This window comes from Physeter macrocephalus, chromosome 18 (genome assembly GCF_002837175.3).
Source record: "Physeter macrocephalus isolate SW-GA chromosome 18, ASM283717v5, whole genome shotgun sequence".
NCBI lineage: Eukaryota > Metazoa > Chordata > Mammalia > Artiodactyla > Physeteridae > Physeter > Physeter macrocephalus.
The window spans coordinates 2,791,654-2,809,982 of NC_041231.1; the positions used below are offsets into that span (position 1 = coordinate 2,791,654).

The 18,329-nt window shown below is 61.3% G+C and overlaps 1 protein-coding gene across 2 annotated transcripts in view; it reads right to left on the reverse strand.

Annotated features, from left to right (window-relative positions):
• KCNQ1 (potassium voltage-gated channel subfamily Q member 1) overlaps nt 1–18,329 on the reverse strand; it is a 364,341-nt gene that overhangs the window by 259,377 nt on the left and 86,635 nt on the right. For both annotated transcript variants that reach the window (XM_024133313.3, XM_028478569.1), the window contains exons 3-6: nt 4,216–4,342; nt 3,670–3,748; nt 3,240–3,336; nt 2,516–2,656 (exon numbers count right to left, since the gene is read on the reverse strand). In XM_024133313.3, the coding sequence (XP_023989081.1) occupies nt 2,516–2,656; nt 3,240–3,336; nt 3,670–3,748; nt 4,216–4,342 (444 nt within the window). The remainder of the gene's footprint in view (nt 1–2,515; nt 2,657–3,239; nt 3,337–3,669; nt 3,749–4,215; nt 4,343–18,329) is intronic.

The following is an 18,329-nucleotide window of genomic DNA, read 5'->3' on the forward strand; positions in this document are numbered from 1 at the left end:
CCAGACGCCCTATTTCCGGGCCTGTCCCACGCATCCAGCCAGGGGTGCCGGTCTGGCGTGGACGCAGCGTGGTGCTGGGCAGTGGCCCGGCCGGCGGGCCTCTCCCTGCCAGGTGCCTGGTGGCTGTACCACCCGGTAGGCAGACCCTGGTCTGTCCGCCCTGGACGGGGAGCCACGGGGCATGGCAGGGCCGGGCTCGCTCCCCTTGTGGCCCACGAAGGCACGCAGAGGACAGCGAGGCAGAGCCACCGTCAGGCGCAGCGGCCAGCTGGCTCCGAAGCCCCCAGCCAGGCTGCTCTGGCTCGCGCTTCCTGAGCTGTTTGTCCGGGATGCGCCAGGAGCACAGCCCATAACTCGAGCCGCGGCCGCTCCACCCGCCTAGACAGCTGCAGGGGCGCCACCGCTGTGAATGGGAGTCGTCTGCCCTGGAGCTGGGCGGCGGGGGTGCCGGGCCCGCGGGAACAATGGCCAGGCCGGGGCCGCAGCTGACGGCGAGGCTGGGGCACCGGTGCCAAGCCGGGCACAAAGGGGCCGTTTTCCCGGCCGGCGGGCGGATGTTTGCACAGGTGTGCGAGCGGGAGCGGCGTTCGCAGGGGCCGGGCCGGGGGCAGCTCCGAGCGGCCGGGAAGGCGGGGGCCGGCGCCAAGGCCGAGCACCGCTTATCAGCCGAGCCGCGGGCCGTCACCCATGCACTTCCCACCACGCCATCCGGCCCCGGGGAGCCTCCTGGCTCTGAGCGTCCCGTCCCTCCACAGGACCTGCCTGCCGCCAGGACGCGTCCCCTCCCCTGCCCGGCGCTGGGCTGTCCCACCGAATCTGCCGGGGGCATGGGCGGGGGGCTGCCACGCCAGGGCCCGCGGAGGCACAGGCCTGCAGGGGGGCCGGCAGAGCTTGCCTTCCCTGGGCGGCCTGGCACACTGGAAGCTTCCAGAAAAAACGCTGACTCGGCCGATATCAGGAGCCCCTCCCCCAACACGTGTGGACCTCATGGGGGTGCGGGTGGAGGCACGGAGCAGCTTCCCGCCCCACCCGGACCATCCGGGATGGGGCTCCCTGGGGAGGCTGGTGGGGAACCTGGGGAGAGAGTGAACCCCTACCCCGCATCCGGAAGGAAGCAGGTCAGGGACAGACGTGGCCGGGGCCCGGCACATCCACTGCCTGGACCCGGGACCCCTTGGACGTGGTGCTGCCCCGTGGCCTCGGCCCAACCTCGTGCAGCCTGCGACCCTCTCCTCTCCCTGGCTGAGCGAGCCTGGACATCAGCCCCCGCCAGCCCCCAGCTCAAAGGGGCTCCCACCGCCACCCTCAGCTTCGGGCAGCTCGTAGCGGGGCCGGTGCCACCAACTCTGCTGCTCAGGCTGTGCTGGACCCCAGGCACTAGCCCCTGGCACCCAAGCGCACCCCACGGGGAAGGGGGAGAGCCAGGGCCGGCCCACGGCCCAGAGGTGGCCCACGGAGCGGGCATTCGGGCTGCACCCCTGCCTCCCCCCACGGCCAGGGTCTGTCTGGGCCGCCTCAGGGTCCCCCGCACGTGCTGTTCCCAGGCCGGTAAGCTGCTGGCCACCCTGCAACTGAGAGCCCAGGACCTGTCTCCCCACAAGGCCCGAGCAGAGGGTTTCTTGAGGGGTGTCCTCTGCGCCCTGAGGCCCACACACCAGTGATGCTGGGCTTCCGTGGTGAGCAGGCCCCGGGGGCCACACAGCTCAGACGTCCTGCAGCTGGCGGAGACCCCTGCAACCACCCACAGCGTGTCCAAGTGCCGCCCCCCGCGCCCCACGTCTCCCTTCCCCACCACAAGCCTGATCCCTGGAAGGAGCCAGCCCACGCTCCTGGCCACTTCCAGGCTGAGGCCAGGGTGCTGGGTGCTTGCAGGAGGGGGACACGGCACACCCAAGGAGCCCAACTTCACAGGCGAGGGAGCCTCCAGGCCCCCAGGACAGAAGCCGGGGCACCTCTGTGTCACCGCTGCCCGGGGCCGGCTACAGAATTTGCGGGGCCAGATGTGTGGTCAAAACGTGGGAGCACTTTCCTTTTTCCCAGCATATCCCGACCTGTCATGGCGGCTTTTGTTTGCTCTACAAAGTCACGCTCGTTGGTGCAGGGATACTTGAGGGGCCAGCACAGAACCTCACAGACGCGGGGCACAGGGTGGCGGAGGACCCGGCCCCGGGGAAGGCGGGAGCTGGGGCCGTGGGCGGCCGTGCCCCCTGCACAGTCGTTCTCGGTCCCGGCAGACTTCCCTCCCAAACGGCAAGTTCAAAGATAAAAACCTTAAGGACCCCACAATGGTGACTGTCGGGCTTTACGCGTCCAGCGCGGGGCCCTTCTGTGCGCGGAGCCCTGCGCCGCCCGCCCGTCCAACTACAAACCTGTGCCCAGGCGGGGCTTCAAGCGTTTGGGGGGGTGGTCTCGAGGCATAAGATCTTGAGAAACCAGAGCCCCAGGGCGACATCCTGGCCCCGCCCCGCCCAGGCCCAGGGGGCAGTGGCCGCGTGGCCCGAAGGTCCCGACTTACCACCCCCCACCAGAGGGCGTCCGCGTAGCTGCCGAACTCGACCCGGCCCGACTCGTTCACGGCGTCCCTCTCGGCCAGGTACACGAAGTAGGAGGAGAAGATGAGGCCCAGGAAGCCGATGTACAGGGTGGTGATCAGCTCCTGGGAGACGGCAGAGCAGGTGTGAGCAGCCGGCGCCCGCGGGCACCCGGGGCCCCTGCGCACCCGCGCCGGGCAGACATCACAGGCCGTGGGGCCTGCCGGCGGCAAAAGCCCCAACACTTCCCACCAAGTTGACACAAATGCCAGCATGTCTCCCATGCAGACATCGGACTTCAGAAATAACTTATTTTTCCCAGCTCGTCAGTGGCAACGTTGGGTCTCAGCCTCCGGGAGCGAGGCCAGTGCCCTGGACCACCGGCCCAGCTCTGTTTCCCGCAGAACCTCGGTGAGATGCAGGGCTGGGCCTCACGGAGGGGTACGGGTCAGCCACCTCCACCTTCACGGGGCTGATCACGATCTGCCCCGTTTTAGATTTCCGGGCCTCTCGGGCCCTTTTCCATGGTGCATTTCTGAATTTCCATCTGCCCGACAGTCTCTTGTCCCAGCTTGAGGAACGTGGGCACCGTCTGCCTGGCAGGGACACTGGCCCCTCAGGTGGGGGGCAGGACGGCCCTGCTGGCTCAGGCCGAGGCTGGGCCGAGACCCTGCCCTCCCCCCCACCCCGCCCCGCCGGACCACCCACCTGGCGGTGGATGAAGACCACGGAGCCCAGCAGCCTCCACGTGCCCCCCTGGCGGTCGACATGCAGCATCCTCAGGATCTGGAGGAAGCGGATGCCCCTGCGGACGACAGGTCGCTGGGCACCCTCCCCCCTCCCCCGTGCGCCCCTCCCCCCCCGTGCGCCCCTCCCCCCTCCCGAAGCCCAGGGTCAAGGTGGGGGCAGCACGCCAGGCCCGGAGCTAAACCTGTACGGTTCTCAATTCCTTTGGCCCCCAGACCGCCTTCTGGGGGTGGCCCCAGCATCACCCCAGTTGACAGATGAGCAGACTGAGGGCCCCAGACGGTTAGGTCCCAGCCTGAGTCCTGAAGTGAGCAAGCGCTCCTGCCCCACGCCCAGCACAAGGCCCCGCCGCCCTCACCCCCCGCACCGGGGAGCCCGCAGCCCCGCCTACCTGATGGCCGAGGTGGCAAACACCTGCCCTTTGGAGCCCACGCAGAGGACGACCGTGGAGGCCACGACCACGATGAGGTCTGGAGGGGACAGCGCCACCGTCACCAGCCTGGCAGCTGGACACCAGCAAGGAGCCTGGCGCTCAGGCGGGACAGGGCCCAACAGCGGGGACACGGAGACACCTCAACGGGGAGACCAGGCCCTCCGTCCCAGGCACGTGCAGAGGCCACCCGAGCCTACCTCCCCAGCCCTGTCTCGCAGGCCGCCGAGGGCAGTGGACGCCCAGGTTGTGTTGGGCCTGACCAGACCCCCTGCCCTGTGAGCAGCCTCCTGGGACAGAGGACCTGGGCGCTGAGGCTGGCTCCTGTGCGGGGGGCCTGGGAGGTCACCCCACTGGCCTTGGGATCCTGCCCTGTCACAGGCAGAGGAGGGAGTCTGCCCGATAGTGCTCGTGATGGGGGTCCACCTGCCAGGTTCTGGGGGAGGGGGCTCAGCCCTTGCCAGGAAACCTCGGGGTGAAGCTTCCAGGGGGGCGGGCGTGACTCACCGATGATGGAAATGGGCTTCCGGGCAAAGCGCAGCCGGCCCCAGATGCCCACGTACTTGCTGCGGCAGCCGGCTGACCAGAGGCGGACCACGTACTCCGTCCCAAAGAACACGACCAGGACGATCTCCTGCGGGGACGGAGGGGTGTGAGCTCACCTCGCGCCCCTCCCCCGTGCACCCCTCCCCCTCCCCCGTGCGCCCACTGAGAGCAGGCGGCCTGGGCCCCCGTCTGCTGCGTCGCCCGCCTGGACAGGCCCAGGTCCACCACCGCATTCAGGACCACAGAAAAAAGACGAGACACTATGACCAAGTGGGATTTATACCTGGAATGCAAGGACAGTTGGGCACATGAAAATCAACCAACGTGATACGTGACACTAACAGAACGGAGGGAAAAAAATCACATGGTCTCCTGATCACAACGGATGCAGAAAGAGCATTGGACAAGATTCAGCACCCTTTCATGATAAAAACAGTAAACAAACTAGGAATAGAGGGAAACTATCTCCGTGTAATAAAAGCCATGTATGAAAACCCCACAGCGAACATCGTATCCACGGAGAAAGGCTGGAAGCTTTTCCTCCAGGATTAGGACCAAGACAAGGATGCCCACTCTCACCACTTCTATTCAACAGAGTACTGAAGTCCCAGCCAGAGCAATCAGGCAAGAAAGAGAAATAAAAGGCTTCCAAATTGGAAAGGAAGAAGTAAAATCATCTCTGTTCACAGACGATACAGTCTTATGTGTAGAAAGCCCTAAAGATTCCATGCAAAAAACCTGTTAGATCTAATAAATGAGTTCAACAAAGTAGGATACAAAGTTGATCACAAAAATCAGTTGCATTTCTATACACAAACCATGAACAATCTGGAAGGGAAATGATAAAACAATGCCATTTACACTAGCATCAAAAAGAATAAAGTACCTATGAATTAACTAAGAAGGTGGGACACTTGTACAATGAAAACTAAACAATATCGTTTAAAGAAATGAAAGACGACAAATGGATGGAAACGCATCCCACGTTCATGGATTGGAAGACTTAATACCGTCAAGATGTCAATGCCACTCAAAGTGATCTGTAGACTCAATGCAATCCCTCTCAAAACCCTGATGACAATTTTTGCAGAAACAGAAAAAGCCCTCAAATTCACACGCAATCTCAAGGGCCCCTGAATAGCTACAACAAGATGTGGTCCAGCCACACAACGGGATATTCCTCAGCCTTATAAAGGAAGGAAGCTCTGGCACAGGCTACAGCGTGGATGGACCTGAGGACGTTGTCAGCTCACTTCCAGCTGGTGCCCTGCCCTGTCCCCACCCCGCCCCAACCCAGGGAACCCAGCCCTGTCTGGGGACTTCTGTTCCCACTGGGTGACAGGTGGCAGGCCCTGCTCCCATGCCCGGCCTTGCCTTCCCCCACCAGGGAGCCCACCAGGAGGGGGTAACCGGACACTGGCTCCCAAATATCCATAATTAGGATGGAACACTTATACCATCCAGCTTGTGTCTGGGGCAAGCTCGGGGGATAATGGGAGAAAATGTGGGAAATCTACCGCTTTCCTCTTGCAAGAAAGTTCTTGGTTCGCAACGTCAAGTTCTTCAGGGTGGGGGTATGTACGGTTGGGGGCACGTGGGGGACGGTGGAGAGTGAGGGAGGGTGGACGCTCGCAGGCTCTGTGGCCTCAGAGGGTCGTGCTGGTGCCACCTCTGTCCTCAGCTGGAGGGCGGCTGAGCCCACCAGGGACGGGGCCGTGTTCACCTGCCCCCCGCCCTCTCCCCGGCCCCGGAGCATGCCTGCCCTGGTTGGCCCTGGACATGGATCTGCTGAGTGAGTGCATGAATGAATGAACGAACAAACGACCGAACGGGCCAACGAGTGACCGAGGGCTCCCTGGCACCAGGGCTTCGTCTCGGGCGTGTGTTTCCCGAGATCCTGGCCCGGCCGGTCCTAAGTGTGTGTGAGGACCAGATGACAGACAGGAGGCCCTAGCAATGAACGACGGGGTAGGGGGGTAGCGGCTGGAGGGTCCGGCTTCCAGGGTTTGGCCATCTCGACAAGGGCCGCAGAGCCACCACCTGTGGGTCCCCGAAGCTGAGACACCAGTGCTGGCATCTTCACAGAGGAGGGGTCACCGGACTGCTGATGGCCCTGAAGGGGGCCGACAAGAGTCCCCAAAGAGCAGTCCTCAGAGCCTCCATCCCAGCTCTTCAAATCCAGACACCACCGGGCTGACCAATCACTTCGCAGGTTTGTTCTTATTTTGACGCATTATTTTGTCACTTAAGTACCTTCTCCAGCCACGTCCTAAGCATGTTAGAAGTGGTAGAAATCTTATAAACATCAGGAAAGAGCTTGCAGTTCAGGCTTGCAACAGACCTTCAGATAAATAAGTAACTCCCAGGGTTGGCTGTCGATGCTGTGTCTCCCCCTCCCCCCACATTATCCTGGCCTCGGGCTCAGAGCCACCCCTGCCCTCTTGGGGCTGGCGGGCTGGGGCTGGGGGACTCTCCCTCTGGAGGGGTGAGGCATAGGAATAATTTAAAATAACGCTAATCCCCAAATCCCGTTTGAGTCTGGAATGCAGCTCGAGGCCGGGCTGTGCATTAATGTGGCACCGCCTGCATGCTGGGTGGGAGAGAGCCCGGACCGGGGTAGGCGGAGCACACGTTTGCTCCGCGATGAAATGACCCCCACACCGTCAGCCTCGAGCGCTGGGCAGGGTGGCACCTGGGGCCAAGGCCGGCGCCTCCGGACTGGCCGCCGCTCACCGGGACCTCCAGGGCCCCCGCGTGGCCCCGGCCGCCACCATCTTTTGGAGCCACCTGTCCACTGACCTGGGTGCCGGGAGGGTGGACAGGCTGGCCCCAAGTTCTGGACCTGCAGGGACTCTGGCATTTTTTCACCAGAGGGGCCTGGGCCACCCTGGGCTGGGGGCTGCTCTGGGGGCTTTGACTGGGCTGGACTGTCCATCTGTGGAGGCCAGTAGTCTGGGGCCTGCCAGAGGGCTGACCCCCAAGTCATCCCGTGGAGCTGCCCCTGACTCAGGGGACAGCACCCCCAGTCCAAAGCGGGCTCACGGAATGGCAGGGCCGCCTCCTCTTAGCTCCGGGGAAAGGGGGACCAGCCTCCAGCCTCAGTGACCCAGACGCAGAAGGATGACTCCCGCACCCCTACCCTGGCCGCCCTCCTCGCCCTGGGTTTTCTCCAGCCGGCAGGGGCAGGCCTGCAGCTCGGCTGTCTCTGCAGACCAGGCCCGGAGCAAGCCCCGGAGGGGAACACAGAGGCCTCAAGCTCCCCCCAGAGCCTGCCCACCTCAGCCCCTGCCTCCACACCCCAGCTCAAGCCTCGCCCTGGCCCCATGGCCCACACTAAGGGTCAGGGCTCGCCCTGGGCCACCCGAGAGCCTGCCGCCGGCCCAAGGCACCCGCCCCTCCCCAGCTGGGCCCGAGCGCTCGGTCTGGGACGCTGTCCTTCCAGCTCCTCCCCACCCCCGCCCCCCAGCTCCCCACACCCTTCTCGGTCCGCTCAGGCCCCCCCCATCACACCTGACCCCTCCACTGATAAGAGTCAGCCCAGAGGCCCCTGTCCGCAAGCCCACGTGGTGCCTGCATGCCCGCATGTGAGCAGGGGTCAAGGATACCGGCCGGAGCACGGCCCTGAGCTCTGCCCCACAGATATGGGGAGAAGGGGCCGTCCTCGTGTCAGGGATCTCCGCTAAGACCACAGTCACCAGAGGGACGAAGGGCCCCCTCCCACCTGGCCACTGTCCCTCAGACAAAGCAAGGTCGCCTCCCAGCTGCAGCTGGCCTCATGGACCAGGGACCTGTGAGCCGGCCGGGCGCCAAGACCGGGGCACAGGCCCGAGAATCCCCGGCCTGCGGGAAGCAGACCAGGCACTCAGACGTCAGGGCCCCAAGCAGCCACGAGCCCCCCAACTGGCGGCCGTGCCCCTCCTTCTGTGAGTTTCAGAGCAGCGGGTCCTGGGCTTCCCATGTGTCTCACAAGCAGCGGGGTTTGGGGTGGCTCTTGGCAGCATTATTCGTAAAGTTTAGAATTATTTTAAAAAACAAAGTGCCTAAGAAACAACTCAATTAAAAAATGGGTATGAAACTTGAATCGGCATTTCTCTAGAGAAGACATACAGATGGTCAAGAAGCACACGGAAAGATGTTCAACACCACTGGTCGTCGGGAAACGCAAATCGAAACCCCAGCGAGACACCGCCTCACACCCATCGGGACGGCTACTATCAGGAAAACGAGATAAGTGTTGGCGCGGACGCAGAGAAACTGGAGCCTTGCGCACGGTTGGCGGGAATGTAAAATGGTGCGGCCACTGTGGAACAGTGTGGAGGGTCCTCGAAAAATTAAAAATAGAATCACATGTGATCCAGCAATTCCACTTCTGGGTGTAGCCTCAAAAAAAAAAAAAAAGAAAGAAAAGAAAGAAAGCAGGATCTCCAAGGTATTTGCACACCCGTGTTCACAGCAGCACTATTCACAACAGCCAAAAGGTGGAAGCAACCCAAGTGTCCATCGAATGGACAGATACCCAAACTGAGGTCCATCCCCACTACAGAATATTACTCAGCCTCACGAGGAAGGCAATTCTGACACAGGCTGTGATGTGGGTGAACCTTGGGGACGCTACACTCAGTGAGAGGATCCAGACACAGAGGGACAAATGCTGTCTGACTCCACCCACGTGGGGTCCCTGGAGGAGTCCCATCCACAGAGACAGAAAGTAGACGGTGGGGGCCCGGGGCTGGGGGAGGGGAGCGAGTGTGTAATGGGGACAGAGTCTCTGTTTGGAAAGACAGAAACTTCTGGAGGCAGATGGTGTGATGTTTCAACAGTGTGTAATGGGGACAGAGTCTCTGTTTGGAAAGACAGAAACTTCTGGAGGCAGATGGTGTGATGTTTCCTCAACAGCGTGAATGTACTTAATGCCCCCAAACTGTGCACTTGAAAATGGTTAAGATGGTAACCTGTGTGCTCTATGTATTTTACCCCAATTTCAATAAAAAGAAAGCCCTTCGGTGGCTGCCAGGGGCTGGGGGAGTGAGGAATGGGGGCCCCTGCTGACGGGTGCAGGGTTCCCTTTCGGGGTGACGACAAAGTTCTGAAACTAGACGGAGGCGGCGGTGGCACAACGTTGTTAACGCGTTAAATGCACTTGAAAATGGTGACCTGTGTGGCGCGTGTGTTTTTCCACGACACAAACGTCCCCTGCCCCCGGGCGCTCTGCGCTCAGGCCTCTGCCTGGACCTTGGGGCCGGCCCCGCCGGGCAGAAACAGCCGTCCTTGAGCCTCTGGCTCTTAATCTTTGTGGTCCATTGTCAGTTCACCGTCAGAAGAGCAAACGGAGCACACAGTGATTGCCTGCAAAGGCCACTCGGGTGCAGCCGCGTCCCCAGCGGAGGACAGTGCAGGAAGCGAAGCGCAAAGGCCAGGCCGCACTGGACACGGGCGGGCACTGAACCCCCGAGACAGAGCGCGGCGCTGGGCCGAGGGCACCGGCTACCAACAGGACGCGCAGGGCCCTGCTCGCTGCGCGCGAGGAGGCCCTGCCGTCGGGCAGACGGACGCTGGGACCCCCGAGCTCGGCCAAGTTACAAGTAAGGGGAACAGCCCGCACCCGCCTTCGGCGTTTTGGGGTAACGGCAGTCAACAGCAGATCCGCAAATCCCGAGAGCCAAGATAAAGGTTCAGAAAGGCAGGTGCTTATCTGGGTTTTCCAGCCCCGGTACACAAAGGGGAAAGGGTGCGGATTCCTTGGGCGTTTCGTAATCCCCGTGGCACCAGTGCCCAACCCCCAGAAGGGTGAAGGTCCACGCGGCCGTCTTATCTATTGTTTCGTTTGTATCAGCTCGTGAATCCTCCTCATCCATCGGGAAAGCGGTCTAAAGCCCGATGTGTTTTGAGGCTCGGCCCTGCCCGCATCGCCTGGCTCAGAAGCGCTGCGAACAGCCCCGCGGGGACAGATAGCGAGCCGGCCTGCAGGTGAAGGCCCACGCACTGCCTGTGCCCAGAGCCTAGCTTCTCGGACGAAAGGGTCTGTTTTGCTGTTTTTGCTAAACAATAAAGGAAGCCTCCTGGATCCTTAGCGTTATCTATCGTCCTGGTCCTCAGATGTCACTGCTCTGTTATCTTCATAATGAAAAATCAATTTCAAAGAGAGTCGGAAGGTTAACTGCGGGGAATTCAGCGCTGAGCTTTGTGGGGTGGAAGGGTGGGGACCGACGGAAAGCAGGCATCGGGGTCGAGGACAAAAGGCACGGCACCCTCCCAGGCGGCCCTGTGGGTGCCAGACGTGGGCACCTCAGAGATGGGGCCCGGGGGACCCACGGCGGGAGCTCCTGGTCCCTCGAAGGCTTCCGGGTGAGAAGGATGCCTGTGCTTTCTGGGGTAAACAGGATTTCACCAGACAGATGGGGAAGCCTGGAGGAGGGGTGGACTTGGGGGCCAGACCACGTCACCCGTCAGGGCCAGGGGCGCAGGCGACCAGGGTGAGGTCTCTGGAAGAGGTGCGGGCCGCCTGGCCCTGGCCAGGTGTCCCCATGGCGGGGGCTGGGGTCCCCAGCACAGAGCCCGGTCGGCGGGCTCCAGGGCCAGCTGTTCTACCTCCACGTGGGACCCGATAAGCCACAGAGGGGGCCGGCCCCGGCATTCCCGGGAAGGTCAGCTGGCCGGAGGGCGCGGAGCAGGCGTGCATGCTGCTCAAAGGCCCTTTGTTCGGGGGCCTGCCTGAGGCCAGCTGCTCCCAGCCGCGCACCCATGCGAGGGCCATGGGCCTCCTGGTGACATGTGCTGGGCACAGCTGGCCGCCCTCCCCCCACTGCGGAACACCAGCACCTCCGCCCAGCCGGAGCTGCCCGGCCTGGGGCAGGCGCGTGCTGTGGCCCTGCACGGGGCCGGGATTCTGTCCTCCCAGGACCCACGGCGGGGCTGACCCCCACACCCCTCCCCACCCAACTCCCCCTGACCCGTGGGGAGCCCCTCTGCTAGGCTGTGTCCCCCGGTGCCACGGCCTCCCTGGATGCGCAGCCACCACCTTGCCCCCGGGCCCCTCCGCATCCTGCCCGAGGTCCCAGCGGCCCGAGGTGGCCGTGACAGGGTCGGTGGGCCAGGCGCTGGGAGAAGGGAGGGGGTGGCCCTGTGGCCCGAGGGCCATCCACGCTGGGACAGAGGGGTGGGCCGGGCCCCCGAAACAGTCCACCCTCCCGCAGGACAGTGAGATCCAGGGCCACCAAACGCCCAGGGCTGGTGACCCGGGTCAGCCCCTCAAGCCCGCGGTGCCTCAGTGACCCCGTCCGTGAAATGCGGGTGCTGGCGGGACCCACCTCCTCGGGCTGTGGGGAGGAAGGATCTAGAAGACAGGGTCGTGTTGAGTGGGGAGGCCGTCTCCAGCACAGGTGGGGAGGCCTCCTCGGGCTGTGGGGAGGAAGGATCTAGAAGACAGGGTCGTGTTGAGTGGGGAGGCCCAGAGGAGGGCCCAACCCAGACGGGTCTCACAGCACAGACGGCCCTCCTGACTGGCGCCCAGACCCCGTCTGACAGATGCTGAACCCTTCGCTTCCTTTCCTGTCCTGAGCTTGTGTCCCCCCTCCCCGACCAGGCAGCAGCGTTCAGCCCAGCCCGGGGGACCCCTCCCCATGCCACCTCCTCAGCTGTCTGTGCAAGGCCGGGCCTATCTTTACCCCAGAAGCCCAGTCCAGTCCCGAGCCCACAAGGCGCCCACCTGCTGCTCAAAGGGCCGCATGGCGACTCCAGGTGGGGTTTCCTTGCTCCTTGATGGGCCTGCATCCCCTCCCCAGAGAGGGTCAGGCCCCCTGGGCTCCCCCGTGTGCCGTCAACCCCAGCCTCACGGGAGCCACATTTGAACACTTCACGACGACTCCACAGGCTGAGTGGCCACCGGGCAGGGCCAAGGATGGCCCACCTCCCACAGGGGCACCTCCTCCACCACGAGCTCCCCAGGAAACCCTCTTCCAGGGAACAGGCAAAGCACAAGGGCGTCCCTGGAGCAACCCCTTCCTGAAGCCAGCCACTCAGGACTCCGCTCCGTGGAGAGCAAGGGTGCAGTGGGGGTCAGTCCAGGCCCCTCCAGCACCACCACCACCCCCTTCGTCCTCTGTCCGAAGTTCTGCAAGTAACTGCAAACCCCAGCGCCTGTCACTCCGGGCACAGCAAATGGGTCCGAGCCCCGAGGGAGCGGGTATGTGATGGGGGTTTCAGCAACACGGGGGCCTTGGGGCACACCGTGCCCTGGCACGTTCTCGGGCCCGTTCTCGTGGGGGCCGGATCCTTCCCAGCATCGCAGGCTGTCGGGCTCAGCCTCTGGAAAAAGGCCGCCCGCCTGCGGCGGGGAGGAGAGCGGCGCGAGGTAATTTTAATCTCACGTGGACTGCCGGTGCCAACCCAACTAAAGTCACACGAGCTGCAGGTGGTTTAAGGAGGTGCCTCCAGCCCTGGGACCAGCGACACGGGGGTGCCCGAGCGCCGCCCGCTTCCTCCCCACCTGGGCGACCCCAGGTCAGTGGGTGGATGCGGTTCGGTGCCCCAACGCTGGGCTGGCATGGGAGAGGCAGATGCGGCCGGGAAGAGGGCCCCCGGGTGGTGGTCTGGGTAGATTCTGACAAAGCAAAGCCTGCTCGTCCCCCAACCCCAGGGTGCCTGGCAGACGGTGGGCACCCAGGAGGCATTCGGTAAAAAAAAAAAAAGAAAAATGCGTGTGTGTGTGTGTTTACACAAAATATAACCTATATGTTTTACTGTATCATTATTTGCTTTTCACGAGTGAATTTCAACCACCTGGGGAGATGCACTTGTGAAGACAACGAAGCCACTGGCAAGCGACGTGGGCAAGAGCGTGGAAACGACAAACGTCCCCTGTCGGCGCTGGGCCCGGACGGGGGCCCGGGGAGCGCCCTCCTGCACGCACAGGGGCTGCTTTCATCACTGAACGCGGCCTGCATGCTCCCCACTGGCCTCCTCTCCCTGATGGCCGCGTAGGAGAGCGCTGCTTAATCCCCAGATAGTCAAGCCTTTTTGGTGACCTTGTAACCATTTATTTCTAATTGTATTGGGCTTTGATGAGAAAATGTAAACAGCTAAGTCTCAATTTTTCAAAGTGTGTCAGGTGTTTTTATGGCCACATAAAGTGCCTGGTCTTTACAAGTGTTCCATGGGCGTAAACAAATAAAACACCTCCGTGATGAGGATCCGAAGCGATAGCGCTGGTTTTCAAATGTGGTCCTGAGTCTGCCTCTCCTCCCGCTGCACCTGGGCTCTGTGAACGCTAGACAGAAGAAGAGGGCAGGGTGACAGTCCCCAGGCCTGTTCGCCTCCCGTCTCTTGGAACCGAGCCGTGAGGAAGACACGCAGCCCCGGGGAGGCCCAGGGGAAGAGGGCCTTCCACCACGCGGCCCACCACCCCTGAATTGGGGCCCGTAGCCCCAGCTGACTCCAGGCAGGGCAGAGGGGAGCCGTCCCCACGGACCTTAAGCTCTTCGTGATGGTTGTTTGAAGGAGGCACATTTGGGGATGCTTGTTGCCTGGCTATAGGTAACAGGGACTTATTTGGGCTTACTGTTGGAATCTGAAATCGCTCACAATTGCAACGTGTAACCAGTCGTGTCTCTACTGATCTTTTCGTCTGCTAGAATCATCCTGTGCTGAGAAAGATGCATTAAAATTTCCCGTATCACAGTCAACCCCTGCATTTCCAATAGCGCTTGCTTTACATACCTTGTTGTGCTCTCTGATGCATAAAAGTTTTCTCCCCTAGAAATGGCGCCTCGTCCAGGCCGGTCTCAGCACGGACCCTGATGCTGTCCACCCTGCTTCTGTTTTTTCCTTTTGTGTGAACTTGCTGGGCATCACTTTGGCCACCCCTTCATTTTTCAACTGTCATCACCAGTTTGCTTGACTGAATTCCTCTGAACAATGTATTTGTTAAAAATAAAAACCCTTCTGACAGTCTCTGCCTTTTAACAGAGGCATTCAAGCCGTTCACATTTAGTGTAAAATTGGATACGGTCTGGCTTCTTTCCCCTTTACTGTCTATTTGCTATTTCACTTGGTTTGTTTCTTTCATTCTCTTCACAGTCGTCAAGTTGATCACTATATTACCCATTTCCTTTTTATTCAAGAATTTGGGAGTTTCACCGAACCCTTCCATCCCATCACTGTGATCCTTTGGTTCCTTAACTCGAAACCAAACCTGCTCCGGCCTAGGAACAGTTTCCACTGTAGAGTTTCCCCTACGGTTGTCTCCCCAGTGAGGCAGGAATTGGCGTGACTTTGTTCCTGTCAGTGGCTCTGTGGGTGAATAAAGTATCTCCAATGTTGCTTCCGTAGACCCCATGAAACCCTGCACCTTTTGTGAGAACGCTAACTTCACCTTGCAGTCAACTAGCATCCTGTGGTCGGACACAGACGGTGGGGACGTGGCAGGGAGCAGGCATGGCAGACGGGGTCTCTGGGACAGGACTGAGGACAAGTGATGACTTCATTCTGGGACATCTGCATGCTGTGAGGATTCTGCTTTCCTTCCTTACAGCCACTCTGGCAACTGCCTGCTGTGACGATGAGAGATGGAGGACCCACCAGGCTTCAGAATCTCAACGACTCTGGAAACCATATAAATTCGTTATTTGGTTTTTGTTTCCACATTTCAAGAGGCGAAACTCTCCCCGTGCCTGCACTTAGGTATCTGGGAACGTCTTCCTCCCAAGCAGATAAAAAGAAGGAAACAACCCATCCTTCGCTTCCTTCCTTCATTTATTCATCCCGGTCCCAGCACAGTGACCCCCCGCTCCCCAGAACTGCTGGGCCAGCTTGCCATCTTCCCGATGCTGGGAACACCAGAGCCCGATCCTCTGTCCATCCAGCTGCACCTACTGTGTGCCAGGCGCTCTGTGTGGACCACGTCCTTGATGCACATTCACGGGCCTGCCCCTGAGAGCATGTGACATCTCTGTGAGCCACTCGGCACACTCCTGCTGGGCACCTCGATGCCCAGCCCAAACCCGAGGCCGCCCTCCTCCTGGGGGCTCAGGGAAGAGCACAGAGGGCTGGGGCAGCAGCTATGTCCACACGGCCTCCTTTCTGTCCTCAGCGGCCACCTCTTCCCTGGGCCTTCACCTTTGCAGCCCCTCCCCTGCCCCTCAGCCCCCTTCTCCCCTCGGTACCACCTTCACAGGGGTCTGCCGGCCCGTCCCCACCACCAGCTTCCTCTACCGCCCAGTCCTCTCATCATAGTAGAAGCCGCCTGGTTTCCCGTCACGAGGTCACCGTTGTCACAGTGGGATGCAGGCCCGGAGCACAGGAACCTCTCCCATCTCACTCTGGCTGAGTCCCGGGCTCTGAGCACAGCACCAAATCCAGGACCTGGACTGGGCCGTTAGAGCCACGGGCGACAACAGTCCCTGAGGGCCACTCGCCCCTCACGCCCACAGGGGCAGGTCAGAATGGCCCCCAACCTCGCTCGCCCAGCAAGTCTGCCCCACTCGGGCACCACTTGGGGTTGACGTGTGTCCCTCCCAAATTCGTAAGCTGAAGTCCTGACCCCTCAGAATGTGACCTTATCTGGAAACATGGTCACTGCAGATGTGATCAAGATGAGGTTACTAGGATGGGCCCCTACTCCAATCCGACTGGTGTCCTTATAAACGGGGGACATTAGGACACAGACACACACAAGAGAATCCCATGTGAACATGGGGAAGCAGAGATCAGGGTGATGCTTCCACAAGCCAAGGAATGTCCCTGGTCACCACCGAACCACCAGAGCTGGGGGAGAGGCCCCCTCCCAGCCTCAGATACCAACCCCCTGCACCTCGATCACGAACTCCTGGCCTGAGGGGGCGGCAGTGGCGCCGGGGGCTCCAGCTTGACACCACGGCCAAGCCAAGGGTCCCTGGGGACGTCCAGGCTGCAGGCCCTGAAGCTTTGTCCTCCTGGGAAGGGGTCCCGGAACATCGGCCGCCCCTTTCCCGCTCCGTGGAAAAACTCGTGATGCTGGCGGCCAGCAGAAGAGAAGCCAAGGCCCCGGGTGGGAAGAGAGGGTGTGGCGGGAGAGGCACCGGGGCTCGGAGCGGAGGAAAGGCAGGTGGGGGTTTCGGGGAGGAAGGTCCTGAGCCCCAGACAGGAGTGGCTGGCGGGGGCGGGAGGGAGGCCGCCGTGCCCACGGCAGCCAGCTCTACACGCATTTAAAGCAAATTCCCCATCTTCCCCAGGCGGGGAGCGCTGTTTCTGTCCACAGGCCAGCTACACAGGGTTGACTTTCAGCCCAGGAACCCCACTGCTGAGGGCTGGGAACCCCCCAAGAAGCCCCGCCCCACCGATCGCTGCCTTGGCCACTCGGCTCGGGAGGAGGACCACGCGCTGGGGGGGGCGGGGGGGGCGGAATTCTCTGCCGAGCTTCTCAAAGCGTGTTATTGCAGAACTGACCCAGAACTAGAAGCTGACCACAGCGGAGACTCGGGGATGAAAAGCCTTCCTGCGGATCCGGTCCCAGCGCGGCGCTGCACCCCGGCTGCTCCCACCCGCGTGTGCGCGAGAGCGCGTGCGCGCGTGTGCGTGCGCGCGTGTGCGTGCGCGCGTACAGGGTTGACTTTCAGCCCAGGAACCCCACTGCTGAGGGCTGGGAACCCCCCAAGAAGCCCCGCCCCACCGATCGCTGCCTTGGCCACTCGGCTCGGGAGGAGGACCACGCGCTGGGGGGGGCGGGGGGGGCGGAATTCTCTGCCGAGCTTCTCAAAGCGTGTTATTGCAGAACTGACCCAGAACTAGAAGCTGACCACAGCGGAGACTCGGGGATGAAAAGCCTTCCTGCGGATCCGGTCCCAGCGCGGCGCTGCACCCCGGCTGCTCCCACCCGCGTGTGCGCGAGAGTGCGTGCGCGCGTGTGCGTGCGCGCGTGTGCGTGCGCGCGTGCGCCCGAGCATGCACGCGTGTGCGCTGCGCCCGGCCGCTCCGCTGTGTCCTGACAGCTGGGGGCCTGCTCTGATGCTGCACGTCTAGAGATTTTAATGACAGCCGTGAATTTAAACGGTTTTTTTTTTTTTCTTTCCTTTCACGAATGTTTTAAGGGATTGAGAGGAAATTGTGCCCGGATTTTGCTGTTTCGAGAGCTGATACGTGAGCAGCTTCAGACGACGTGTGTTGTTTTAGGGCCGAAGTTTACAAAGTAAGAGTGTGACACAAAGGCAGACGCGCCGGGGACTCGAGAGCTGGCTGCTTGGATTTCGCTCCTCAGAGAAGGGGCTGCCTTCCCAGGGACCAGAACTGGAAGGAAACGGCGAAAGTCTGACCTTCAGCCCCCCGTGTCCCCGCCCCCCGCCCCGACGGCGACCTGTCCCCAGGGAGCTGGGGCAGCCAGCAGCCATGGGGATGGGGAGGGGGCTTGGAGCAGCTCTGGGCCAAAGACCACCAGCCCTCTGGTGTCCCCTCTCGGGTCACCCAGGAGGCCCCCTGCATTCAGACAGCTGCGTGCGGATGCTACCAACCCCACGGTCCCTAGGCCGCCCGGGAGTGACACCCATCACAAGACGGTCTTGTCCCCAGTCTGGGCTGGGGCTCCGGCTCCTTGGGGACAATGTCTTCAAAGACACAAACTCCTGAAAGTTCCCTGAGAAGAAAAAGAGAACCCGAATAGCCCCGATCTACGAACGCCATTGAATTCCTAACAGAAAATTTTCCCACTCAGAAAACTCCAGGCCCAGATGGCTTCCCATGCTCTACCAAACACCCACAGAGAAACACAGCAATTCTACACTAGCTCTGCCTAAACCGAAAAGCAGGGACACTCCCCAACGCAGCCTACGAGGCCGGCGGTACCTAACGCCAAGAGCAGTGGTGTTACAAGCAAACCACAGACGCATCCCTCGTGAACACACAGGCAAAAACTCTAAGCTAAATTTTAGCACATCAAACCCAGCAATATATTCTTTTAAAGTGCATCGTGACCAAGTGGGCTTTATGTTAAGAATTCAGGGTTGGCTTACATTTGAAAACCTGTCAGTATAGTTCACCATATTAAAAGTCAGAAAACACAGAGAATCATCTTGATAGATACGGGAAAAGCGTCTGACGAAATCCAATAG